This window comes from Lepidochelys kempii, chromosome 10 (genome assembly GCF_965140265.1).
Source record: "Lepidochelys kempii isolate rLepKem1 chromosome 10, rLepKem1.hap2, whole genome shotgun sequence".
NCBI classification, from domain to species: Eukaryota; Metazoa; Chordata; order Testudines; family Cheloniidae; genus Lepidochelys; species Lepidochelys kempii.
In genome coordinates this window covers 43,218,702-43,244,680 of record NC_133265.1, presented here as the reverse complement: position 1 = coordinate 43,244,680, position 25,979 = coordinate 43,218,702, and the positions used below count along the sequence as shown (strand labels likewise).

Sequence of the window (25,979 nt, the reverse complement as noted above, 5' to 3'; positions counted from 1 at the left end):
CAACAAAAATGATTAGGGGACTGGAACACATGAGTTATGAGGAGAGGCTGAGGGAGCTGGGATTGTTTAGCCTGCAGAAGAGAAGAATGAGGGGGGATTTGATAGCTGCTTTCAACTACCTGAAAGGGGGTTCCAAAGAGGATGGCTCTAGACTGTTCTCAATGGTAGCAGATGACAGAACGAGGAGTAATGGTCTCAAGTTGCAGTGGGGGAGGTTTAGATTGGATATTAGGAAAAACTTTTTCACTAAGAGGGTGGTGAAACACTGGAATGCGTTACCTAGGGAGGTGGTAGAATCTCCTTCCTTAGAGGTTTTTAAGGTCAGGCTTGACAAAGCCCTGGCTGGGATGATTTAACTGGGAATTGGTCCTGCTTTGAGCAGGGGGTTGGACTAGATGACCTTCTGGGGTCCCTTCCAACCCTGATATTCTATGATTCTATGATTCTAAGTATGCCAAGAAAGGCTGAGAACTCTGCGGCTGCGCTGGAGCAGGTAGCTGTGTGCAGGGAGTCATCTTTGCAGGATGGGAAGGGGCCAGAACCTGACCCCCTCCACACCAGGCTCTTAGCATACGTGAGGAGATGGACTGGGAAATGTAACAGTTACATGGCCTAAGGTCCCACAAGGGGGTGATGGCTCCAGACTATTGTGCTCCCGAAGGAAAGCACAATACTAACTGACTGGAAGGACGTGGACTAGCCAAGATCTGGAATTCTCCTCCCCTGGCCTAAATCTTGTGTTCATTAATGGGCCTAGACTGGATTATGGCCCCCGACCCCATCCCCTCCCTTACAAATTCAGTGCTTGTGAAGCAGATTAGCAAGCAATGTTCTGAGACAGGCGTGGAGCAGGTGTGTGCTGAGATGAGCTGAGGTGTATTGGCAGAGGCGTTGGGGGCCCAGGACTGGGATAGCAAGGATGCTGTAGGTCAGGAGTGAGGTACACAGTCGGGGGAGGACAGCACAAACAGCATCTCCCTGTACTATGCCTGGTTATATCCTCCCCTGAGTTCCTCAGACCCACCAGACAAGCGGACAGGATAGCTAAGAGCAAGTTACTGGCCAGGCCCAGGCTCTGACAAAGGGATGCACACACATCTAGCTGGATATCTGTGCTAAGACCTAGATCACTGAGACCCATCTTTGGGCACAACCCCAGAATCCCCAACCCACGCTTTGCTTTGGGGCCTAGGGCAGGCCCCGTTCCTTACCTGGGCCCCAAGAGTGGGTATGGCCAGGGGTGTCAAACTCCGAAATGACTCGGATCCCACGTAGCCTGGCGTACTCGATCACCAGCTTCACGTCATTCAGCGTGTACACGTGGGTGACGGGATTGTAAGCTCCCTGGGAGGGCACAGGAATCACAGGTCCCTACTGCTCCAGTGTGCGCCCATTCAGACCCACCCCACCTATCGTTAGCCATCGCCAATAGTCAGCTTCCCACTGCGCTGACAGGAAAGGCCCTGTGCCTGGCCCAAGCAACCTGTAATGATTAGAAAGCTTTGGTGCAGTGCACAGAGCTCTGCCTCCCTCCCACAACAGTACCAGCTGGGCAGTAGCCACTGCCAGCAAACACTGCCAAGTAACTGGCTACACTTTATGTGCTCCCCCAGCAGGCCAGCATGTGGTTGGGAATTCCTCCTGCCAGGCTGCAGCCCAGCCCGGGTTCCCAGGCTGACCAGCAAATTTCCAGGAACTGCATAAGTTCTTTCCTCACTTCTGTTCTGACTCAGTCACGTAAGAGCGAAGAAAGATGGGCAGCTGCCCCTGGGGGACCCAGATCTGTCCCCAGGGCTGCTAGCAAGGAAGCTCTTGCTCGTTACAGGTCACCAGCATTGCTCCTTACATTCTAGGGTGAAATTAGAGCAGGGGTTCTCAAACTTCATTGCACCGCGACCCCCTTCTGACAACAAAAATTACTACACGACGCCAGGAGGGGGACTGAAGCGTGAACCCACCCAAGCCCTAGCCCTGCCCCCCGGGTAGGGGGGAGGGCAAGCCAAACCCCAGGCCTTCAGTCCCAGGCAGGGGGCCTGTAATTTGAGCCCCGATGCCCAGGGCGGAAGCCATCGGGCTTCAGCTTCAGCCCTGGGCAATGGGTCTCAGGCTTCGGCCCCAGCAAGTCTAAGCCACCCCTGGTGACCCCATTAAAATGGGGTCGATACCCACTTTGGGGTCCCAACCCACAATTTGAGAACAGCTGAATTAGAGAATACGGCTCTTAAACTGAGACCAGTCATGCCAGCTAAAGTGCAGCACATGGCCAGGGTCTCTCCATTCGCAGCCCTGGACCTGTATTCCCTGCTATCCCAGCTCTGACCCCACACATATTGCCCGTGCACCTCAATCCTGCCCTAACCCGCCCCGCTATCCCAGCCCTGGATCCGTCAGACACCAACACTGCCAATTATGCTAAGTTATGCATGTTGCAATTCAGTGATGCAAATATTGTCCAAGGCCTGGACTGAGACCACTGGACTCATTTCATTTGTGATCCAGGCTTCTATTTCAAACCTGATCTTTCCTTGCAACACAAAGCCAAAGAATGCATGATGCTGCAGTTTCTAACAGAGGGGGTACTAATAGAATCAGGTGCTGAGGGGAGCACAGAGGTTTGGCCTGATGGCATATGGGCTGAGGACCCCCTTTTACACAGAGAGCACACGCACAGAGATATCCATCAGGAGAGGACAAAGAATATGGGGCCAACTTCTCCTTTGCAGGACACAGGGGACTCCCACTGGCTTTAATCGGGGCCCCAGACATTAGTGGTGGGAGAACAGGACCCCTGGTGCTTGCTCTGAGAGCATGTCAGAGTTTAGGGTGCCACACAGGAAATGGGATGCGCTACCTTTTGGCTGAGCTCCGGGAAAGCTGCGCTCTCATACGGGAAGGAGGGGTCATCCACGATGTGCCAGTGAAATACGTTGAACTTGTTATAAGCCATGACGTCCTGGGGAGCCATAAGAGAGCAACAGGATTCAGACAAACACACCCACGCCCTACTCTGGCAGCTCAGCCAGCCTGCTTTCGCACACCCTTCTATGCCAAAGTGGCCTCCCAATGGGGATCAGGATACCCAGGGCTATTCCCTCTCGACTTACATTTGGAACAAACTCCAATCACAAAGACAGGCTCATACACACACACAAGCCCTTCCGGCTCCCTCTGGGATCTGAGAGTCACGGGGGATATACCCATTGTCACTAGTAAGAGGTTCTGCAGGTCAAGGGCTGCCCTTGACACTTGTGAAACTGCCACAGGATCTGCACAGGAGGAACTGATGGAACAGAACTGTGTTGCCAATGTAAGGCAATCCTGCACTAGGCCGTTTACCTTGGCTTGGCAGGGCTACAAGCACAGTACAGCCTGGGTTTTGTCAGTAAGGTTGGCAACTAAGACTCCAAGCACAAAGGGGGCACACCAGTAAGGGCCATTTTTCAGAGCCAAACACCAATGTGAGGAGTGGCTGGAAATATTCTATTTCAGACTATTGCTCTGGGGTTCCTTGCTAAGGGACAGAGTTAAACAGACCTTCCCACGGCTCCTTACGTTTCTCCAAGCCCTAGATCACTCTCTCCTTCCCTGTCATTTTCAGAATCAAAGACTCAAAGGGCAGAAGGGACCATTATATCATCTGATCTGACCTCCTGAATAGCACAGGCCAGGAAATTTCACCCTGTTACTCCTGAAGCGAGCCCAACAAGTTTAATCCCTCTTCTCCTCCCTTTATTTCAGTTAAGTTGGGAATCATTTGAAGAGACACTAGTCCATCTCAAGACTGCCCCACACTTGTTCCTGAGTAACAGCCGTGTTAGTCTGTATTAGCAAAAAGAAAAGGAGTACTTGTGGCACCTTAGAGACTAACCAATTTATTTGAGCATAAGCTTTCGTGAGCTACAGCTCACTTCATCGGATGCATACTGTGGAAAGTGTAGAAAATCTTACACTTGTTCCTGTAAACCGAGCTTGTCCTGATCTATGAACTGCTTTGCATTTGGTTCTATGAAAGGGACACCAGCATCACGAGAGGGGTGAGAGAGATTAGGCCCAAGGAGATGAACGAGTCTCTCATTTACAAAGATCCTGTAAACAAGGCCAAATAAAGAAATACCGTAGGCACTGCACAGACAGGCCCCAGGGGTACTCCCTTTGTACAGTAAGTCCTCACTTAAAGTCATCCCAGTTAACACTGTTTCGTTATTAGGTTGCTGATCTATTAGAGAACATATTTGTTTAAAGTCGCGCAACGTTCTGTTATAAGGTTGTTTGGCTCGCCTCACTCCACCCGCCCACCTGGTGCTCCTGCCGGGGAGCAGGGTCGGGGTACGGGGGCTTGCCCCATTCTGCCCGCCCGGTGCTCCTGCCAGGGAGAGGGGTCGGGGCATGGGGGCTTGCCCTGCTCTGCCCACCTAGCATTCCAACCAGGGAGCAGGGTTGGGGAGTGGGAGCTTACCCCGTTCTGCCCACCTGGCGTTCCAGCTGGGAAGCAGGGTCAGAGTGCAGGGACTTATCCCACTCTGCCTGCCCAGCATTCCAGCTGGGGAGTGGGCAAGCCCCCAACCCCTGGCAGGAGCGCCAGCCAGGCGGAGTGGGGCAAGCCCCGCGCCCCGACCCCACTATGCCCTGCCTCAACCAAGCTTCATAATCATCATTGGTGAATACAGTATTAAATAGTTTGAACTTATACTATATATGTATATAATGTCTTTTGTCTGGTGAAAAAAATTTCTCTGGAACCTAACCCCCTCCCCCTTTACATTAATTCTTGTGGGGAAACTGGATTCACTTAACATCATTTCACTTAAAGTAGCATTTTTCAGGAACATAACTACAACGTTAAGCGAGGAGTCATTGTACAGAAAAGGGAAACCATGGGGAGGCAGGGGAGGCCCCTTCATTAGACACACTGGTTTATAGTCCTTTACTCCCTGGGGCTGGCAGGAAATGCCAGTGCTCCCCAGCGGGGATGGGGGAGACTTGGGGAAAAGATACCAGATGCATAATTCCAAGGGACTATCTGCAAGGATTCCATCACCACCCTCTGGCCCTGTTCTTCCTGGAAAAGCCACTGTGGCTTGCTCCAAGTGCAGTGGGCTAGTGTTCCTACTGCCTAGAGAAAAGGCCAGCTTTGAGGGTAGTGGGAGGGTCTGTGGGGCTCTCTCTCTTTCTCCAGTTCATCTGCACAGAGAATGAAAACAGTCCAAATGAGTCAGCTGTGAGTTCCCCAGGGAGTGAACCCACAAGGGGAGCTAAGGAGAACAGCAAACTAGAAGGGGTGTGGGGCATTAGGAGCATTTGTCCTTGGTTTAGATCCGCCATCACCCAACCCCCTTCCGACAGCCCCTCTCTCCACTACAGCTGAAACCCATCAGACAGCTTCACTCTGTGAGCTCCTCTCCTCGCCCTTGAGCGTTGCCATGGTGCTTTACCTATTCCCAGCTGTAAGGGCTGGCCCTGGTTGGGAGGCACTATCTGACCCTGTAGCACCATCAAACATGTCTGCAGAGCCAATGCAGTGCCCAGGCCCAGAGGCCCTCAGGAAGCCCCCAGCTGACCTGCCGAAGGGAACAGCTAGCCAGACTGCTCTGCCTACAATGCCACATCAAAGGCTGGCAAGCCTGCCAGCAAGGCAGGACATGTGCTTGAGCACCCGGGCACACACCAGAGTCTCTAGGATGGCTCTCACAGGCAGGTAGTGGCGAGATGTGTCCAGCAGCAGGCCCCGGTGAGCAAAGCGGGGAAAGTCCACAATGTCCGTCTTGTTGAGGTAGAACTGCAAGAAAGGGCATGCAGTAGATGAACAGCCCCCTCAGGGAAGGCCCAGAGCAAATATACAGACACCATAACATCATCAGGAGAGTGCTTTTTACAGCAGGGTTAGCTGCCTCCCCAGGCAGAGATCTGCACCCTCCCTGGGGCACAGGACAGCTGGGCAGGAGTGCCTTCATTAGCCTGCAGATGGCACTGTGCAGAAGCCAGCCAGAAGAATCAGTACAAAGTTCCAGGACATGGCTCCCTCCTGCCAGGGGCTGGGCACTATTCAGAGCCTTATATTGCCAAAGCATGAGGTCCCCAGCCCTACTTGCACTATCTCATTGGTGCCCCAGGAGTCCACTTGGGTCCCCGGTTTAAAAACTCCCCTCTGAAGCCCCAGTCTTTGAGGCGGAAGGCCCAAGAGAATTCTCTTTGCAGTCCAGCCACAGCGTGGCCACATTTAGCAGCTAAGCAATACTTCCCCCATGAGGCAGAGCAGGGCAGGGCTTCCCCACTAGAGTTTGCACCCATCACCCTGTACTGCATCAATGCCTCCCTCCAGCTCAGCAAGTGTCACACTCACCGTCCCGTCCTCATCTCTCCAGATGAGCTGGCTGAAGGTCTCCAGGCCTGTGGGAAGCAGACAGACAGAGCTAGGCTTTGGGCATGGATTCCTCCCAAAGAAGAGCCCAATTAACAAAGCAAGCTAGAACACACTGGAACAGGGAGATGCTCCATCCAATGGGCCTGGGAGTAGAGGCAGCAGCAAGGCTCAGCAGAAAGCACTAATGGGGACAGACACCCCAAATGGCAAATGCAGCCTCACCTCGGAGAGCTCCCCAGACACTCTCTGAAGACAGCAGCGAAAGGTCCTCTGAAGTAGACAGCTTGTCTGAAACACAGCATCATACAGGATGTTAGCACCTCTAGCACAGCCCTCCCCAGCTGGGTGAACCCCACTGCAAATTATTACAGCTCCAGCTCCAGGACCTGGATTGAGCCGGGCACTGCCAAGTTTTAGATAGTTTAAAGAGGAATATTTCACCAGGAACCCTTGCTCCCACCCAGGGTCCAATCCACACTGCTTGCCTAGCTTAATGCCTTTGGCACTCTTCGGTCACTTCAACAATAACTGGTGTACACCAACAGATGAGAGACTGAAAGGTGGACTTCTGAAATAATGGAAGATGTGTGGGAGCCAGATATAATCAACCCCTTCCTTAGCCTTCCCATTTATACAATCTCTGGTGAAAATGTTTAAAGAAAGAACAGGGCAACAGTAAACTTGACGTTTGTATGGAAAGCAGCATAGCCTAGCAAATAAAGCACTAGAGAGGGGGTCAGGAGACCTGGGTTCTACTCCTGGTTCTGCACTGGCCTGCTGGGAGACCTTGGGCCAGTAGTCACGTCCCCACCTATGCCTCAGTTTCCCCAAATGTAAAATGGAAATCATGATACTGCCCTCCTTTGTAGAGGGCTTGGAGATCTAGGGATAGAGAGTACTATATATTCCTGACAATTGTAGGCCCAGAACCAGCCCCACACTCCCTCAGAGCCACTTGCTCGCCAGTGAGGCAGGACTCAAGATCCTAGGTATAACAGACAGAGCACTGAAGTTTTCCACAGCAGTGACTCAGTGGTGGGCCCAGCACTGTGGGTTCCAGGGAACAGGAGACTCCCTGGTTAAGTGTCTCATTGACAGCTGCCAGAAGTAATTACTCCCTAAAAGAGGGCACATTCTGTACAGCCGGGTACACCCTGCATTTGTTGCACTCCATCCAGGGCTTCCTGGCAGTGCTGTTTGGCTGCAGCATATCACCTCCTCATGTAAAGTGGGCCTAGATCTTTGGTCCTGATCATTGCTACCCAACCAGCAGTTCTTGCTTTGTGACGGACTGATGCTTACAGCTCTCCACAGAGTCCATGTCGGGAAAGCCATCACAATGCGGCGTGGCAACAGAGACCAGCAACTCAGCGCAAAGAGGCTCCCAGGGTCGCGTATCCTCTGCAACACACACAGAATATGGATTAACCAAACACCGACTCAGCACACTCTGCCTCCCAAGCCAAGCTTTGCAGGGTACCTGCTGTCCGTTAAGTGATGGAAGTGCTGACTGATCACTGCTCACATGTGTGGTAGGGGTGGCTTTTAACTACAGGCTGGGGCTAAGGAAGGTTGGAAGGGCTGTCAGGGCAGAGTGAACTAGGGTCTGGAAGAGAGGTCCTGTAGAGAAACTCTACGAACAGCCTAGTTAAAGCAACAAACTTAGACTGAGCTGAATGTCATGTTACTGTTGCTTCAATTGCCAATAAAAGAACTGCCCCAGCAAGTGGGACAAATGCAGGTATTAATCCAGAGAGGCAAGGACTCTGCCTGTTCATAGAGCCATAAAGGTCAAGAGACAGGGGCTTCGTCAGACCACAGGGGACAGTGAGTTCCAAAGTCAAAGGCCTGTCCTGGAAGACAAAGACAAAGCAAACAACCCAGCCAACCCTTTGCTAGGCTGCTGCCTAATTCTCTCATTCCAGGACAACAGTAACATGAGTAATGTGTGTTGCCTCTCGAACCCTAACCCAGACACCTGGAAGAACAGCCTGATGTAGCAGAATCTGATAAGCACTGTCTTGGACATGATGGGAGAATCAGCAACGGGACCAATAACTAACAAACCACCTGAGCAGAAAGTGCCACTCTCACCAGTGCCGTCTGCCCCCAGCGCTAGAGAGGCCAAAGGACAGGCTGGTTAGACTGATTAGTGGCAGCTAAGGGAGATCAGAGTCCACATTATCACCAACTCACACGGAACTTTAGATAGCAGAACCCTGTTTGGAAAGCGAAGAGGTGAGGTCATGTTTTATTAGACAGTCTCAGGGGCTGCAGGGCTTCAGGGTACTTGGATGGAGACAGAGGCCCCAAGGCATTCCTCCCCATTTCCAAACACTGTGGGGGAAGATGATGATGCATCTCAGAGTGCATCAAGAGGCTTATGTAATGTAATCTTATCACCAGGCCCCAATCCAATTAAATTAGCAGAGAGAGTCCCCACTGATCAGGCCCCCTCGTGCGGCCAAGGCAGCAACAGGTTCAGAGGAGAATAAACCAAGCCAAGTTAAAGAGTGGAAAGGATACAGTGGCACTTGGTGGCTCACCAGGTGAAAGCCCTAGTCACTCCTTCCTGCAAACCAGAGCCCAGTTTTGATTTGGGGTAGGATTTTCCAAAGTACCCATTATCAGCCTAACTCTGCTCCACCTTGGAGTCCCTCGGCAAAAACACTCACTGACTCCAATGGGAGCAGCTAGGCCAAGGAGGGCGAGGGGTGGGACTGTCCAAAGCAATTTCAAGGATGATTAATTGAGGGGCAGTAATGTAAAGCCACCACTGGGAACCATGGTCAGCTATGTCCAGTCTCAGCTCAGAAAGAGCTCAGATCTAAAGTAGCAAGAGGTGTTGCCTACCAGGCCCAATGGCACCTGCTCATACTTTGTCCACTTTAACCAGCACCATTAGCTACTCCCCTCCCTGAGGATTAATACTCAAGGGGGGAACCAGTGCCAACACACTTTGGCTGAAGATGAAGGGCCCAACATGCTAAAGGATCCAAATGAGAGTGCACACAGTTACAGAGACTAAGACTTCCCAAGGGCTCTGGCCCACCAAGTATTCAGATGGCATGAGGGACCATGTGCTGTGAGCTAAAGTTTGCAGAGTGGTTCTAAGGAACCACAAAAAATATTTCCATGACAGATTGTAGGATATGGGGAAGGAGGAAGGGATGGGTAGCAAGCCTTTTAATTTAACTCCCAAATACAGAGAGGTCAGTAACAAAGGCTGCCACATTGCCCATGCTCGGCAAAGCAGAAAACCCAGATCCCATAGTGTATCAGGGATAGAAATGTCCCTTTCTCACAACCCCACTACTGGAGGGAGTGACACAGCAACAGCCACCACTAAATTGAAGAGGTAGGGCCTTGACTCACCCCAGGACTCTTCCCAAGACCAAGAGAAACAAGGGACAGCATTTCCCAGCTTGGTCAAGTGGAGACTCGAGTCAGGAGAATAAGGGATTTTTTTAGATGACTTCTTTATGAGTAGGCAGAGGAAGGCCAATAGTGCAGGATATAAACAGCTCTCTCCAAGTGCAGAACAATAGCTGTGGTTCTTCTCTTGCAAGGCTGATCCAATAAGGGCAGGACTGTTTCTAATGCAAAGGCCTTTCAGAATTTTCCATCAGGCACCAGCTGTTCTTTAAGCAGCATCGCCAGGAAGCAATGGAGTTGTCTGCTCAATGATGAACTGAGAGCTGGCAAAGCACCCACTAGCCAAATAGCCCATACGATTTTAACCTGTCCCAGAGAGAAAGAGAAGAACACTGCCCCAGCTCTCCAAGGAGCATGCGAAGGGAATGCTACATGCAACAGAAGTGGGTTTTGTAAGGAAAGCACTGAGCCTTGATAGAATCTCCCCCGACAATCTTGCCCCATGCTAACCGGCCCAGTGAGATCTAGCAACCAACCCCAATGAACGCAGATAATCCTCTAATACAAAGAGTGCAGTGAGCATCAGCAGAGCAAAGTGCACCCATATGCCTTTGATGGAGGGCCATCCCCAGGATGGGACGAGATCCACAGCCAGCAAGGAATTTAATGGGGCAACAATAACCAAGCAGGGCCCGCAACTAAGTCCCACCCAGCCAGCCCTATGGATCTTAGCTAGAAAGAGTATGTTTGACTATCAGAGAGCAAGCAAATAGCAGAGCAGCCACACCCCTTGGAAAAACATAGATAAAGCAGGCATCCAGAGGGAAGGAGACATGCTCGCCATTTGAGCTGAGACATAGAGACGATCACATAATAACCCTGTTGGCCAAGGATCCAGGCTAACAGCAGTGCCAGGAAGTTGTTATATGAGCCAGCTATTGTCTGGGATTGGAACACAAGCAAGAGTCTTAAAAAAAACCCCACAATCACAGCAAATTAGGGTCAGTGAAGCATCAAGGGTGATTGGAGCTGGGAGCGCAGACTTGAGTTCCCAACAGGGTCCTGACACCTGCACTGGCCACACCTGATTTCCAGGAGTTTAAGATGTTGGGGTTCTGACTAACTAGACAACTGCCTAGGGGAGGCAACCTAGGGACGGAGGATGTGGAAAAAGCTAATGTACTCAATGCTTTTTTTGACAATGTCTTCACGAACAAGGTCAGCTCCCAGACTATTGCACTGGGCAGCACAGCATGGGGAGGAGGTGACCAGCCCTCTGTGGAGAAAGAAGTGGTTCAGGACTATTTAGAAAAGCTGGACGTGCACAAGTCCATGGGGCCGGATGCACTGCATCCAGAGTGCTAAAGGAGTTGGTGGATGTGATTGCAGAGCCATTGGCCATTATCTCTTTGAAAACTCATGGCGATCGGAGGCGGTCCTGGATGACCTGAAAAAGGCTAATGTAGTGCCCATCTTTAAAAAAGGGAAGAAGAAGGATTCAGGGAACTACTGGCCAGTCAGCCTCACCTCAGTCCCTGGAAAAATCATGGAGCAGGTCCTCAAGGAATCAATTCTGAAGCACTTAGAGGAGAGGAAAGTGATCAGGAGCAGTCAGCATAGATTCACCAAGGGCAAGTCATGCCTGACTAATTGCCTTCTATGATGAGATAACTGGCTCTGTGGATGAGGGGAAAGCAGTGGACGTGTTATTCCTTGACTTTAGCAAAGCTTTTGACACGGTCTCCCACAGTATTCTTGCCAGCAAGTTAAAGAAGTATGGGCTGGATGAATGGACTATAAGGTGAATAGAAAGCTGGCTAGATAATCGGGCTCAACGGGTAGTGATCAAATGCTCCATGTCTGGTTGGCAGCCAGTATCAAGCGGAGTGCCCCAAGGGTCGATTCTGGGGCCAGTTTTATTCAGTATCTTCATTAATGATCTGGAGGATGGCATGGATTCCACCCTCAGCAAGTGTGCAGATGACACTAAACTGGGAGGAGTGGTAGATACGCTGGAGGGTAGGGATAGGATACAGAGGGACCTAGACAAATTAGAGGATTGGGCCAAAAGAAATCTGATGAGGTTCAACAAGGACAAGTGCAGAGTCCTACACTTAGGACAGAAGAATTCCATGCACTGCTACAGACTAGGGACCGAGTGGCTAGGCAGCTGTTCTGCAGAAAAGGACCTAGGGGTTACAGTGGACGAGAAGCTGGATATGAGTCAACAGTGTGCCCTTGTTGCCAAGAAGGCTAACAGCATTTTGGGCTGTATAAGTAGGAGCATTGCTAACAGATCGAGGGACGTGATCATTCCCCTCTATTCGGCACTGGTGAGGCCTCATCTGGAGTACTGTATCCAGTTTTGGGCCCCACACTACAAGAAGGATGTGGAAAAATTGGAAAGAGTCCAGCAGAGGGCAACAAAAATGATTAGGGGGCTGGAGCACATGACATATGAGAGTCTGAGGGAACTGGGATTATTTAGTCTGCAGAAGAGAAGAATGAGGGGAGATTTGATAGTTGCTTTCAACTACCTAAAAGGGCGTTCCAAAGAGGATGGATCTAGGCTGTTCTCAGTGGTAGCAGATGACAGAATAATGGCCTCAAATTGCAGCAGGGGAGGTTTAGGTTGGATATTAGGAAAAACTTTTTCAAGGGGAGGGTGGTGACACACTGTAATGGGTTACCTAAGGAGGTGGTGGAATCTCCCTCCTTCGAGGTTTTTAAGCTCAGGCTCGACAAAGCCCTGGCTGAGATAATTTAGTTGGGGATTGCTTTGAGCAGGGGGTTGGACTGATATTCTATGATTCTCTCTCACCAACTGACACCATGACAGCTGCAATCAGCTAAAGCACTTTGAGCTATCAGCCTTCTGTGTGGATGGGAGAGTACTGCTGGGAGGGTGTTCTCAGTGTCAATGTGAAACAAAAAGAACGAGGAGTACTTGTGGCAGCTTAGAGACTAACAAATTTATTTGAGCTTAAGCTTTCATGGGCTAAAGCCCACTTCATCAGATGCATGCAGTGGAAAATACAGTGTGAAAATACAGTGTGAAACAACACCTCCATCTGCCAGAGGCCAGGTTTAGTAACCAGGTGGTCAGGCTGCAAAGTTTATTTGTTTGAATGGGCTCTTTCAAGAAGGGCAAGAGGAAGCTGAGTAGATGGGAATATTTTGCGGAGCTCAGAGGGGTTTAGTTTGTGGGCACTGGATGCTCACTCCAAACACAAACAACCCAGACCAACTAGATCAGAGTTTTGCATGGGCACATTTTGAATAAGTAGCTAATCCACATTGAAGTCTCCCCAACTCTCTGAAATACGATCACAATGCTCCTTTCTAACTGGAACTCCAATTCAACCTAGTTCAATGGAACACAATATATCCTTCCATATATTGCTTGGATTTTTCCCTTTTCTCTGTTATACCTAACAAAACCTTGCTATAAGATTTTTTTTTTAAACCAACACAATTAGAAAAGTCACAAGGGAAGTAATTTGAGCCCTGCATGAGCCACTGTACTTTGGAAAGAATGCAAGCACATGTTGAAGCTGAGGAGGAAGATATGGGCACACAGAATCACGAGTCCAAGCACTAAGAAATGTTCCAAGTGATTTGATGGTCATGTTTTCCTGCTGGCATAGATGGTGAAGCGTGAATACTAGTTTTATTCTTTGTTTGCAGTGTAGTTGTAGCCATGTTAGTCCAAGGATATTAGCAAGACAAGGTGGTTGATGTAAGATCTTTTATTGGACCAACTTCTATTGGTGAAAGAGATGAGATTTTGAGCCACAGAGAGCTCTTCTTCAGGTCTGGGAAAGGTCACACAGTATCACAGCTAAATACAAGGTGGAACAGATTGTTTAGCATAAGTAGTTAACTCATATTCTAAGAGACCATTCCACGTAAGTTTATATTTCTAGCAACACCTAGAAATGTGGGGTCCCTTCAGATCTTAAATCAAAAGTTTTCCACTGCTATTTAAAGGGTCAGATTTGGGAGTGAACCACTTGTTTATTTTCCTGTCTGGTCAAACCCCAGCTCTATTCACCTGCAATAAGGTGCATTCACTGCAGATTGTGCAGAGTGAATTCTAATACTACCAATTCCCTTCTTTCCTTGTCCACTTTGATCAATGGTGAAATGGTTCAAGTTATTAGGCATGTGATTTACTGTTTATTTTTGATTAATGGGATGCATTTTGTGTTTCTCAGAGCTATTGCTTCAGGCTGTCTTCAGACTTATCCAAACATTACAGCCTCAGTGTACATTGGGTTCACAGCCTTATGACAACAGGGCTAGGGGAATATTTTTAAATGGAAGTTTAGATTCTGGAGGACATGACTGCAGCCACCATGAAAAGGTACCGGCTCACTGGGAAGTCATGAGCCATCCCACACCAAGTTTCCACCCTTCAGTACTTGACCTTGTAGCATGAACCCAGGAGTAAGTCATGTCCCCTTCCTGCCAGGATAGAAAAACCTTGCTTTTTGTCTTGGGGACAGGGGTGCTTGACAATTTCCCCTGCCAAAGCGGGTGCTCCTGGATGGAGAGAATGTGCTGAGGATAGAGATGCATTTGTGAGAGGGTAACACGTGGAGGGGTATCCTTCCAACTACTCTTCAAACAGTGAGCAGCATGTTCAGGGCCAGGGCCATGCTAGAAAGAGCTAAGACAGTGGAGAAAACCAAAGCTGGTGCAGTTACAGCAGCAGCAGCAGCCCACCACAAGGGAGAGAGGGGGAAGCAAGGTAAAGAGTAGAACCCCGATGCCATGGACAGGATTTGAAGAGAAGTAAAGAAACCAAGACACCCAAGGAGAAAGCGACAGAGAACGTACTCACATTTAGAACCCTCCCAGAGAGTGAAGTGAGGCAGCTGATTCCTTACTGCCTCTGCACTGAGAGCATGAAGGCTTGGAACTGACCCAACTTCTTTTAATAAGAGACTAGACCAGTAGTCCGCAAACTGTTGAGGGTCACTCCCCCCACCCCTGTTTGCGTCCACCTGCCCAGGGGGATGGGTGGGGGGGACGCAGACAGGGGTAATGGGGCCGAGGCTGGGGCCAGAGCTGAGATGGGTCTTGGGCTGGGAGCGGGGCGAGAGGCCAAGGCTGGGCGGGGGAGCGGAGCTGTAGCTGGGCGGCTGTGGGGGCCGGCAACCAGGCCCACAGCCAGGTGCGCTCCACTCTCGCCCCAGCCTTGGCCCTGAACTGGGAACAGAACCGTGGCCAGTGGCTGAGGGCAAAGCTGTGCCGAGGCTGGGGACAAGGCCAGGAGCTGGGGAGGTGGTTGGGGGCAGGACTGGAGCAGAGCTGGGAGGGGCTGGGTGGTGCTCCCTCCCTGCCCCCCATGGGGGCTGGCCCAGGCCCACCACACCCTCTCTCCAACGTTTCTCCACACCCCCTATGGGGCCTGTCCCACACTTTGGGGACCTCTGAACTAGACACATTCTCCTGCAGTGAATGCCCTCCTGCATTTGCAACAGTAATGAACTCCAGTAAGGGGCAATCCTCCAAGCACTGACCTTGGATTACAAGCACAGTTACCAGAATTGTAGGCCCCACACCCTCTATGCCTAGGTTACCATCACACCCTGTGAACACCAAAGGGGGTGGGGTGGAATAAAATAAGTGCCACTTTCATCTTCAGAGCAGGAACATGGGCTAGTAGTTGAAGTACTCGCGTGGAGGACTGCTCTGGATTCTGTTCCCATACTTATAAACAGTTATGAGTTTGGGCAATTAACTTACGTCCAGATCCTCAAAGGCATTTAAGCACCTAACTCCCATTGACTTGGAGTTAGGCACCTAAATGCCTTTGAGGATCTGGCCTGTCAGCTCTGCCTGTTTCTCCATCTGTAGAATGGGGGTGACATTTCCCTGACACCCGAGCGGGCAGTACAGGTTAATTCATTGATATTTATGAAGCACCTTGATGCCCATGCACAAAAGGGAGGAATGTAATTCAGAACAGAACACACAGGCCAATTCAGCAGCCTCATCCCATACAGATAAGAGCTCAATGAGCGTTCATGTGATTTCCATATTTAATCAAGTATGGTCAATTTATCACCACTCTTAGAATTAAGACTGGATTGCCAATGAAAATGGGATCTAGTGCAGGGGTGGGCAAACTTTTTGGCTCGAGCGCGGGCCCCCAAACAGCCTGGCCCCCATCCCCTCCCACTTCCCACCCCCCTCAGAACCCCCCCTGCTCTTTGTCCCTTGACCGCCCCCTCCTGGGACTCCCCACTCCCTAACTACCCCCCCAGGGCCCCACTCCCCATCCAACCACCCTCTGCTCCCCATCCCCTGACTGCCCCCCCGAACCTCTGCCCCATCCAACCACTCCCTGTCCTCTGACTGCCCCCTGGGATCTCCTGCCACTTATCCAACCCCCCTGCCCCTGCTCCCTTACCATGCTGCTCAGAGCAGAAGGACAGGCTTATTGGAAAGCCTGGGAGGTGGGCGGGTGCAAGTAGTGCTGCCCACATGGCGGCATAACTACAGGGGATGGCTGACAGCAGGGGATGGCTGGGGGCTAGCCTCTTTGGCCAGGAACTCAGGGGCCGGGGAGGATGGTCCCGCGGGCCGTAGTTTGCGCACCTCTGATCTAGTGTCTGCCTGTGTTTGACAGAACTGACAAGATCCAGGAAGCGAGATGGGAAGAGAAACTGCTTTGTTCGCCGGTCTGGAGGCTGGGCGGGGGGGGGGGGGGAGGGTAATGTTTGGTAATCATCGACTTTAATAAACCAGAAGAAACTTCTTTTGCTTAAACAATCTACAGTGTACTGTTTGAGTGTGCTTGAGTTTTATATACACTTGTTCAGGGGATGTTTGCCAAGTCACTGCTGTGCTTCCTCTCGTATTAAGGATTGGGATATCTGCTACAAACATTTAACCTGACATCTCACTGTGATTTCGTTTGTGTTTCTTATAGTTTTATGTTAAAATTGTTAACTCTTTGGTGCAGGGAGAACACTGAACTAGGATCAGGAGATCTGGGTTTTATTCCAGCTCTAGCACTAGCCTGTGGGGTGACCTTGGGCAAGTAATTTCCCAGACTCATAGAATATCAGTGTTGGAAGGGACCTCAAGAGCTCATCTAGTCCAACCTCCTGCTCAAAGTAGGACCAGTCCCCAATTTTTGCCCCAGATCCCTAAATGGCCCCTCAAGGATTGAACTCACAACCCTGGGTTTAGCAGGCCAATGCTCAAACCACTGAGCTATCTCTCCCTCACCTGCCTATACCCCAGTTTCTCCATCTGTTAAATGAGAATAATGTTACTGACCTCCTTTCTGAAGCATTTTGAGAGGTACTGACGAAAAGTCTGACGTAAGAGCTAGATATTATTTTCATTCAGCAACTAGTACAATGGGACCCTGATCTATGACTGGGGCTACTAGACTCCAACAGACAACTAGTAGCCAGTTTTGTTCTCACAGGAAGCCAGTCTGGGTGTGAATCTAGGGAAGGGACCCATTAGGAGGGTTCAAGCCATTAACTTTCCAATGTCTTGAAAACTCAGAATTCACAGCACCGTACCAGATATTTTACTGCAAGGGTTCATTTTAAATGAGGAGCCCACTTTGACTCCCAGTTTACCAACATATAATCTTACTATGAAATTTAACAAGATCAAGCTTTTTAAAAGACAGAAAACAGATGTGTGTGCATTTAAAGGAAGAAATTATATACTACTTGTGTGACTCAGGAAGAGGCAGCTGGACTCATATATACAAATCTAACTGTACCCACTCACTGCTGCCTGCCCCAATCAGATTAACATGGTTTTGGCTTGTAGTATTTGTGGGACAACAACTATAGATCAGTGTTATAGCCCAACAAGTCCAGTACTCACTACAAAGAAAAAGTTGTGTTAGAACATAGATGTTCCATAAGCTATTATTATAGGATATGTACCATAGGCGTGATCTAAAAGGATCACTTGAATTATTTTTGTGCAGCTGCTATTTGTTGCCCTCTATCCATACGTGTTAATTTCCAACTGTAAAACCTGGTTTGAGGAGCAAGGGCATGCAGACCAGCAGGAAGCACAGACTTTTGGCTGCTGTAATCAAAAGCCAACCCAGTGCATGCACTTTTCATAATCAGACATGCAAACACTTTGAGGACAACTTGCCCAATGGCTGCAGGTTTGCAACTGACAGGAAGAGGTGCTACTGGTTAGTCAATACAGTCACATTATTAACCTTACATTATGTTAAACCAATGCACTCCATTTCCTTGAGTCTCAGAAGTCATGAAGCCAGCAGCATATTTGTTTGTAGTAATATTTTATTTCAAGTTGCCAGGGCTGCAAAGACTGCAGTGGAACATTTGTGCTTGAAGAAGTGTCGCTATAGGACTCTCTTTAAAAACTTCATGGAAATATTGCTACTTTTGCAGAAGTTTTAAAGTCCCTTGACATGCATTAATTCAAAGCCCAGTGCTGACATAGGGCAAGCTATCCCAGCCCCACCAGCTTCCAGTCCAGGTAAGCACCCCACTTTAGACAAGGAGTTAGAGCTTTATTTTGTGCTTCCCAAACAGGAGGGAGGTAGCAATGTGAAGCACCCCAACACACATAATAAGCACACTGGTCTGCTGTTCCCAAGTCTGCAATATCCCTACAAACCCCAGCCCAGGCCAAGTACCTGCACCACAGGGGAAGCAAGATGGTATCTGGCCTGCCAGCCTCGAGCCTTCATTGGAAATACCAAAACGTGGGGGCTTCGCACACCGGGGAACCATTTAGTAGAGCAGGAACCTGCCACCCCCCCCCCCCGGGCAGTTCACCGGGCAGTTCACATCCTCCCCCGACTATACCCCTCTCCTCCACCAGAACATAACACCCCATCCCCCCTCGCGCCATACCGCTCTCCCCAACTCCACGGCAGCCCGCCCAAGCCTCCCCTCACCATGCCGCTCCCCGCACTCGCCAGGGCGGCGCTACATCCGTGGAGCCCCCCCAGGAGCAGTGCCCCGTACCCCCTGGCAGGGCCGCCGCGGCCTCGGGCCCCTCACCTGGCCCCCGCGGGCCGGCGTCGCGCAGCAGCCGCTGGTAGCGTCGGAAGGCCTGGTCCAGCACCGCGCATCCCGGCCCCACCGCCGACGAGCGCGCGTAGCCGAACCGAAACCGGCTGGGGCTCAGGCGGCAGCGACCCCCGCCCGGCGACTCGCGGACCAGCTGGGGCTGTGGCCACACGGCGCCCGCGGGCACCAACCCCAGCAGCAGCAGCGCCAGCCCCAGCCCGGCCATGGCACCGGCACCGGTCACGTGATCCAGGTGACGGGGGGGCCGCGTGACAATCGCCCCCGCGGGCCACTGAGAGGGGCCAGGCATCAGCCAGAGGGGGCGGGGCTCCTCCAGAGAGGCGTGCGCAGGGGAGTTCAGGGCTCTGGCCACACAAACGGGGTCTCCCAGGAGCCTGTCCAGGGGGGCCTAGAGAGCAGGGTGTTCTGGGGTCAGGGTCTTGCCTCACACCCCATGTACCAAGGGCCTTGCACAGTCCCCTCACCACAACATCTGGGCACTTCATTCTCTCTAACCCCTTCAGCCTCACGCCCCGGGTATAGGGGAGCACCCGGCCCTCTGGTGCGGGAGGCACAGACCCTCTAGGGCCTAATCCACGCACATGGTGTGTGCACTTACCACACAAAGGCTGCTTATACTAGGGCCTGGTTTGCACTTAAAAATTAGATCAACCTGCTGCGTTGGTCAGGGCAGGCATTGAGTACTGTAGTAAGGGCGCCTGACACTGCTAGGGAGATGTAAGAATTCTCTCGCCCACCCAGCTACTCCCCCCAGCAAGGTAGATTAATTACACTGCCAGAAAGCCCTCTTCCGCTGAGGTAGGAAGCATCTACAGTGCCATGTTGTAGCTGTGCTGCTGTAGCATAGATGTAGGCTCATGCAGCTATTCCCCCGTGGGAAGGAGAATGTGCTGTCCCAGTGTAAGGGAGCTTTATAGCTCTATGACTTTGTCCTACTGTGGGCTGTACAGCTATATTGGTAAAAAATTACACCCCTAATGGATATACCAATACTCTGTTTACCCTTGACTACACTACTGGCTGGATTTTATAATTACAGATTAGACACTATCATTAATCTCACTTGTCAGGGGAGCCTTTCAAGGAGCCCCGAACTGTCAGTGTTGGTAGCAATCTTCAATGCCTTATAGTTCATAGGTTCAGCTGAAAGATGGCTCTCAAGGGCCTCTCGGTTGACTTTGTAACTTGCAATGACAGAAAAATAGTGCAAACAATATGTCAGTGATGAAGAGAGCTGCTGGGGAGGGAACGGAGAGTTTGAACACCATGATAAAATAAAACAAATGTGGTTTTGGACTGGAACATGAAGCGTGACTTGTCTCTACTGCCCTGGGAATGACTGATCAGTCACATGGCAACATCCACGGCATATTGGAGTTGGCAGACCCCTAAGTTTCTTCTGTTTTTTCCCTTATAACAATGCCACATAGCTTCACACACACACTTTTTTTCTTTTCCTTGCTCCTATTTCAGGAGGAGGAGGAATCCACCCTCGGTTTATCCTGTATTTCTATGGTGGCTGGTCTGTCCAAAAGCAGTACCAATATTTAATCACATAAAAAGAGCGGGCTCCGGAGAAATAGCAGAACTGCACTGCCCAAACTCCAAACATCTCCATTGCCTCTTCCAATACAATTGCTAAGTACAAGATGGCAAGAAGCCTTGTGCCCTCTGAGCAGGTTTCAGGCCAGCATTAGATGTAGGAGCCATTGCTCAGCTGTTATCTCCAGCTTTTCCATTGGGCTGGAGGGGTCTGAGCCATGGGGAGGGAACTGAGAAGTGTCCATAGTGCAGATTGGGGGTGAGTCCCCTGATTCCTGCTGCTTTGTGTTTGTCCTTGCAGAAGGACCTGTTCTGGGGATGGGGAGGGACTTGCACCCTGGTGCTCCATGTGAGAGGTGGGATGGGAGCCACTTCCAGCTTGTTCTGTTGGGCAGAGGAGAGTTCAGTGGTTTCTTTGGGGCCTTTGCTGGGGAGATTGGGTGGATCCCCAGGGGGCCCAGAGGCTGGGGAGGGTGTCTCAATCTGGGGCTGGGAATAGGTCAGTTCTCACTCAGTGGGGCAGGGGGCAGCCCTACCTAGGGATGAGTGGAATCTGGGATGGAGTGGAGTTTGGGGTTTGCCCTCATCATATCTGCAGCTGGGCCCAGACCATGCTTTGTGTCCCAGCCAGAGGTGCCCATTGGCAACACCTGTGTGGACAGATGTGGGGCGGTTTGGTGCCTCTGTGACTTCAGGTTCCCAGGCAGGAGCTGCTTCTGGCTTTGACTTGTTATTGAGCTCCTGGGAAAGGGAGAGCTGCAGTCACTGGCACCCAGAACCACAACCAGTTCCTGCAAAGGGATGGGGAGAGTGGGGAGGCCCAGGGGATGGCAGATTGTACAGTTGTGGGGACCCCAGAATCCCCTGGGGTGAGCATCTGAAAGGACATATGACTCACCCCCATGGGAACAGCCCAGTGGGTCCCCAGGGCCAGTGTGACTCTTCCCAGGAGTATCCAGAGAGTGAGGCACCTCGCTATCTATCTGCATCTTTGGGTGCCAAAATCCCTTTGAAAATCTGACCCTCAGGTCCCAGCTCAACAGAGCACTTAGGCACATACCTAAACTCTACTCCAGTTAACTACAGTAGGATTTATAACGTGCTGTAAATAAAGCACATGCATAACTGCTTTGCTGAACCGGGGCCTCTGAAGCCGTAAAAGCCAATTCATGGAAACATTCCCCACTCTCAGAAGTGCATTTCGCCTAACCCAGGCCTGTAGGTCTGATTCTGATCTCACACCAGGGGTATCAAGAGGAACTCCACGGAAATGAATGGCAGGCACAGGGGTGAAACTAGGAGGGAGTGGGAGGAGAAACAGGACCAGTGTCACTGTCTGCAACAGCAGCTTCCCTGGGTAAAGGCAGAGATGCTGGTTGTCATGGAAACATGGAAAATGTAACAGATATTTCCCCAAAGCATTTATTATGTGGCGATTTCAATGAAGTACCCATCTCCAGGTGCCCCTGCTATCAGCTTATGTATTAGACAATCTGGGCTAGTTCCTGAGACAAACCCCCAAATTTGGGCCCTGTCTCTTTCCCTATTTCACCCCAGACCCTGATGTTAAATGGACATTTAGGTGGCAAAGCCAATAGCTCGCAAGCTCAGAAGTGCCTGAATTACCATTTCCCGAGGATCCTTAACTCAGTCCACTTGTGCTGTATTTTGGGGCTTACACTAATGGATCACACTTAGGGCCTTTGCAGAGAAAGTGTTGTAAATCAGGAGAATGCCAGGGGGCTGCATCCCCAGAGAGGAAGGCACTTTCCTCAAAGGCCCCTCTAACCATCAAGTTGGAGCTCCCCTCCCACAAGTATCTCCTCAGCTTCATCCAGCATAACCTTCCCCCCAGGACACCCCCACAACCAAGAGTCATTTATCTACAGCCACAAAGCTGGGCCCAAAACTCTACTCCAGAGTTCCGCAACACTAGTGCCTGTCAGTACTCCCTTCCCCCCAGAGATGGGCCCTGAGAGTCCTGGGGAGGAGTCCCCTGGCCAGACCCAGATCCTCAAAGGGTTTGGGCCTCCAGACCGGGGATTTGACGCTCCCAGCCAGGCACAATGTGGAAAATGCAGCCAAGGGTGCAAATGAGACCCAGCGTGGGGGCCAGGGCTCCTACAGCCAATGCCCAACCTATGAGGCCATTGAACCCCTTGCCACAGGCCTGCACTGCCCAGGACCTTAGTTACCCCTGGCCATGGGGTCCACACTAACACACTCTCTTGAGCTCTTCCATTCCCCCTCTCCGAGTGGTGACTCTGCTGCCCAGCATTAGTCCTGTGTCACTGCCCACTTTCCAGGATCAGACTCCTGAAATGAGCATGTCCAACTGTCCCAGCTGTAAGGGGCCATGGCAGATGCCCAAGCGTTTGCAGGATTGGGCCCTTATATTGCAAATCTCTCTACTTTTGGAACAAGGTAGCTCAGGACAACTTCACGTAAGAGCTGGAATGTAACAAGCCTCCTGGATGAGGTGGTGTCTGGCATATTTGCTGTGCTATATTGAAAGTGAAACAACAAGAATGTGTTTCCTTCATTGGGTTTGGAATAATTTATCTGGGAGTCAGTTCTACTAAAGTTTTTACGGCTAATATATAGTCATTCTAAATCCTGTAGTGTAACTGGATGATTAATTACATTAGACAGAGGGCTAAGAGTTAAAGTAACAGTAACCTGAATTGGTGGTTGTTAAGGTTAGAAAATGACAGCTAAGTACAATGTAACACAGTTATTAGTAAAGAAGCTCCTAAGCTAAAGACGGTTTTTAATTGGTACCCGAAGGTGCAGAGAACTTTGATTGACTACCCGCTTCTATACCAGAAGCCTGATTCTAATGCAGGATTCAGTCTGGTGTAATTTTGAACCAATTAAAAAGCAATCCATGACATTGCAGCTGGATCGGTTGTTGATATGGCTTCCTATTACATTATATTCTGCCGCTGAATGGCTTTAACAGATGAATGTGGTCAATTTATATTTCAGTTAGAGTGTAAGTGAAGGGACCGGTGGAGATGTGAGGGCACAGGGAAGCATGACAAAATATTATCAATTTCAGTATTAGCAGACAGGCAATTTCTCAGCTGTGGATATATTTGTGAATGGGAACATTTTAACAAATAGTAACTTAAAAGGCAAGTTTACTACAAAAAGTTTGGGATGAGATTTTTCAAAGCCAGGGAAAGGATGTGGCTATCCAGTTCAGGCAGCTTTGGAAATCTTTACCTCAGCCTTGAGGGATATTTGCACAGTCAAAAACTATTGGATTTTTTTTGTAAAGCATCTATTTATTTATAGGTGTACAAAGTGCAAATATCTTTGTTGCTTTCAACTCACGGCTTTGTTGCTTTCAGTACTGGGCAAACTGCAAATGTTTGTATAGTATCTAGACTAGTAATACAGTGGTATTAGTTAATGAGTTTACTGGCAGTCAATTAACTAGTTAAATCAGGAAGTCAAAGTCTAGTCTAGAAAAACCCTTCCTGTGCGATCATTTCAAATCTCTCCAGCTAAATCAGGGCTGGGTCAATAGTGGGAGTGGAGACCTCCAAAGAATACCTATGGTGTATGCTGCGGGAAGTGATATTGATCTAGTAAGTGGCACTCTTTCCTAGGAGCAGCTGTGCTGCCTTTTGGAAGAGATGTAAAACCAGAGTCTTGACCATGTAAGTGGATTGTAAGCTCTTTGAGGCAAGGTATGTTATTTTCTATATGTTTGTACAGAACCTAGTATAACTGCGTCCTGACTTGGTTGATGCTTCTAGATGCTACCACACTATTAATGATGGATAATATTAATAATTAAAGATCTTGTGCACTTGTCAGTATAGGAATGTTAACTCAACTGTCCTGGCCAGTCAAACTCAGGTAGCTGCATTCTGCATATCTACAAATTCCCTGTGTTATTTCATTTGGATACAATCTTCTTCTCTCTTTGGAACTGCTGCTGTGCACTGTTAAGCAGTTGACAGGTTCCATCCCAGATGTAGCTGCATTTCAGCACTGGGTGAAATGATTCCTATATTTCGGTATAAGTTTGTGAATCCCTTTGCTGTAATGAAAGGTGTCTCATACTGTGCAAGTTATAATCCTAATACAACAAATGCATGCATGTATAAACCAGGTTAACATGATGTGTCTTTGTTGCCCTCTAGTGGCTAGACCATGCAGAGGCATCTATGAGAGCTACTTACTGTGAGTTTTTGGGACCTGCTCCTTTGGTTAAGAAGTAAAAAGAAAAGGAGTACTTGTGGCACCTTAGAGACTAATCAATTGATAAATTGGTTAGTCTCTAAGGTGCCACAAGTACTCCTTTTCTTTTTGAAATACAGACTAACACGGCTGTTACTCTGAAACCTGTCATTATGAGTTAAGAAGTAGAGGCTCATGCTTTTATCCCCAAAGGACCCAGAGATGACCTAAATAAGGGCATCATTACATGAGAAAAGAAAAAAAGTCATAACATTAAATACAGAGGCTTGCGCCTTCTTATAGGTAGCAGGGGAGGTTCCTCTATATTAAGGGGAGGCCTTGCAATAGATAGTCTGATTTGTATCATCTGCTGTTCTTCAACTCAGAGCATGCCTCTTTATATGTTTGTTTTGCCTACCCACTTCCAGAGGTCAGCAGCACTGGCTGAGAGGTGGACATGTTAGTAGATCAGCACCTGAGAATCATGCAGGCTGAGAATCTTCAGTGTGTGAAATTCTCAGGTCTGTGTGTGGTGGGGGCAGAGAGTATGGAGCCATGAATCGAGTCTGTGGGGCTAGTGACAGAGTTAAAGCAGCTAGGTGAACCTAAATCAACTAGTAGCCAGAGATGTACATTGGCGAATTCCTCAGTCTATAAGAGTATGTCTACTCTACAGCTGTGCTGTAGCGCTGTAGTGTACACACTTACTACAGCGACAGAAGAGGGTTTTCCATTGCTGTAGTAAATCCACTATTTCAAGAGGAGGTAACTAGGTCGATGGATTTTTCACAGCCCTGAGCGGTGTATCTGGTTGACCTAAGTTTTAGATGTAGACCAGGCCTAACTGAAATGAGTGTGTTGAAAGGCTCCAGTTCAATAAAGCAGTTAAGCATTTGCTTAACTTTACCGAGGGCAATGATTACAATGCAATATTTCCTCTTGTAAGTTTCACTATTAACAATTATTAAAACTGTTCATGTAATTAACATAGACTGAAATAGCACGGGGTGCCCACTTATATCTAAATCACATTTCAACCTGGATAGAAACATTCAAGGAAAAATGAAAAACAAGAGCAAACAAAATCCACACTTCTTCAAAAATTGTACTCTATATACAATTGTAACTACACAGCAGTGTCATCTTACAAGGCAATATTATCTCTAAGAAGTAAGTTGGTAACCAGTAAATATCAACGTTATGGAATTGTGATGAATAATTAGCTCCTGGATAATTGAGTTCCATAAAATTGTATGAAAAGGAAACCAGAGACTGGCAAAGTTTTGACGCATATCTTGTAGTAAATAAGTCAGTTTCTCCATGTTGAAGATTCTGTCAATCATAGAATCGTAGAACTGGAAGGGACCTCAAGAGGTCATCTAGTCCAGTCCCCTGCGCTCAAGGCAGGACTAAGTATTATCTAGACCATCCCTGACAGGTGTTTG

The 25,979-nt window shown here is 49.5% G+C and overlaps 1 protein-coding gene across 10 annotated transcripts in view; it reads right to left on the bottom strand.

The window, feature by feature from the left end:
- The window catches only part of HEXA (hexosaminidase subunit alpha), a 30,566-nt gene extending 11,541 nt beyond the window's left edge, over positions 1–19,025 (bottom strand). For 6 of the 10 annotated variants that reach the window (XR_012161212.1, XR_012161213.1, XR_012161214.1 and 3 more), the window contains exons 1-7: positions 18,733–19,025; positions 7,664–7,762; positions 6,584–6,649; positions 6,341–6,387; positions 5,666–5,776; positions 2,852–2,953; positions 1,212–1,344 (exon numbers count right to left, since the gene is read on the bottom strand). Coding sequence is in view for 7 of the 10 variants with exons in the window: in XM_073363120.1 (XP_073219221.1) it covers positions 1,212–1,344; positions 2,852–2,953; positions 5,666–5,776; positions 6,341–6,387; positions 6,584–6,649; positions 7,664–7,762; positions 18,733–19,003 (829 nt within the window). In the remaining 3 variants the exon portion in view is untranslated. The remainder of the gene's footprint in view (positions 1–1,211; positions 1,345–2,851; positions 2,954–5,665; positions 5,777–6,340; positions 6,388–6,583; positions 6,650–7,663; positions 7,763–18,732) is intronic. The other 4 variants (XM_073363123.1, XM_073363125.1, XM_073363126.1 and 1 more) reach the window with 4 other exon arrangements.
- Positions 19,026–25,979: the final 6,954 nt, after the last annotated feature.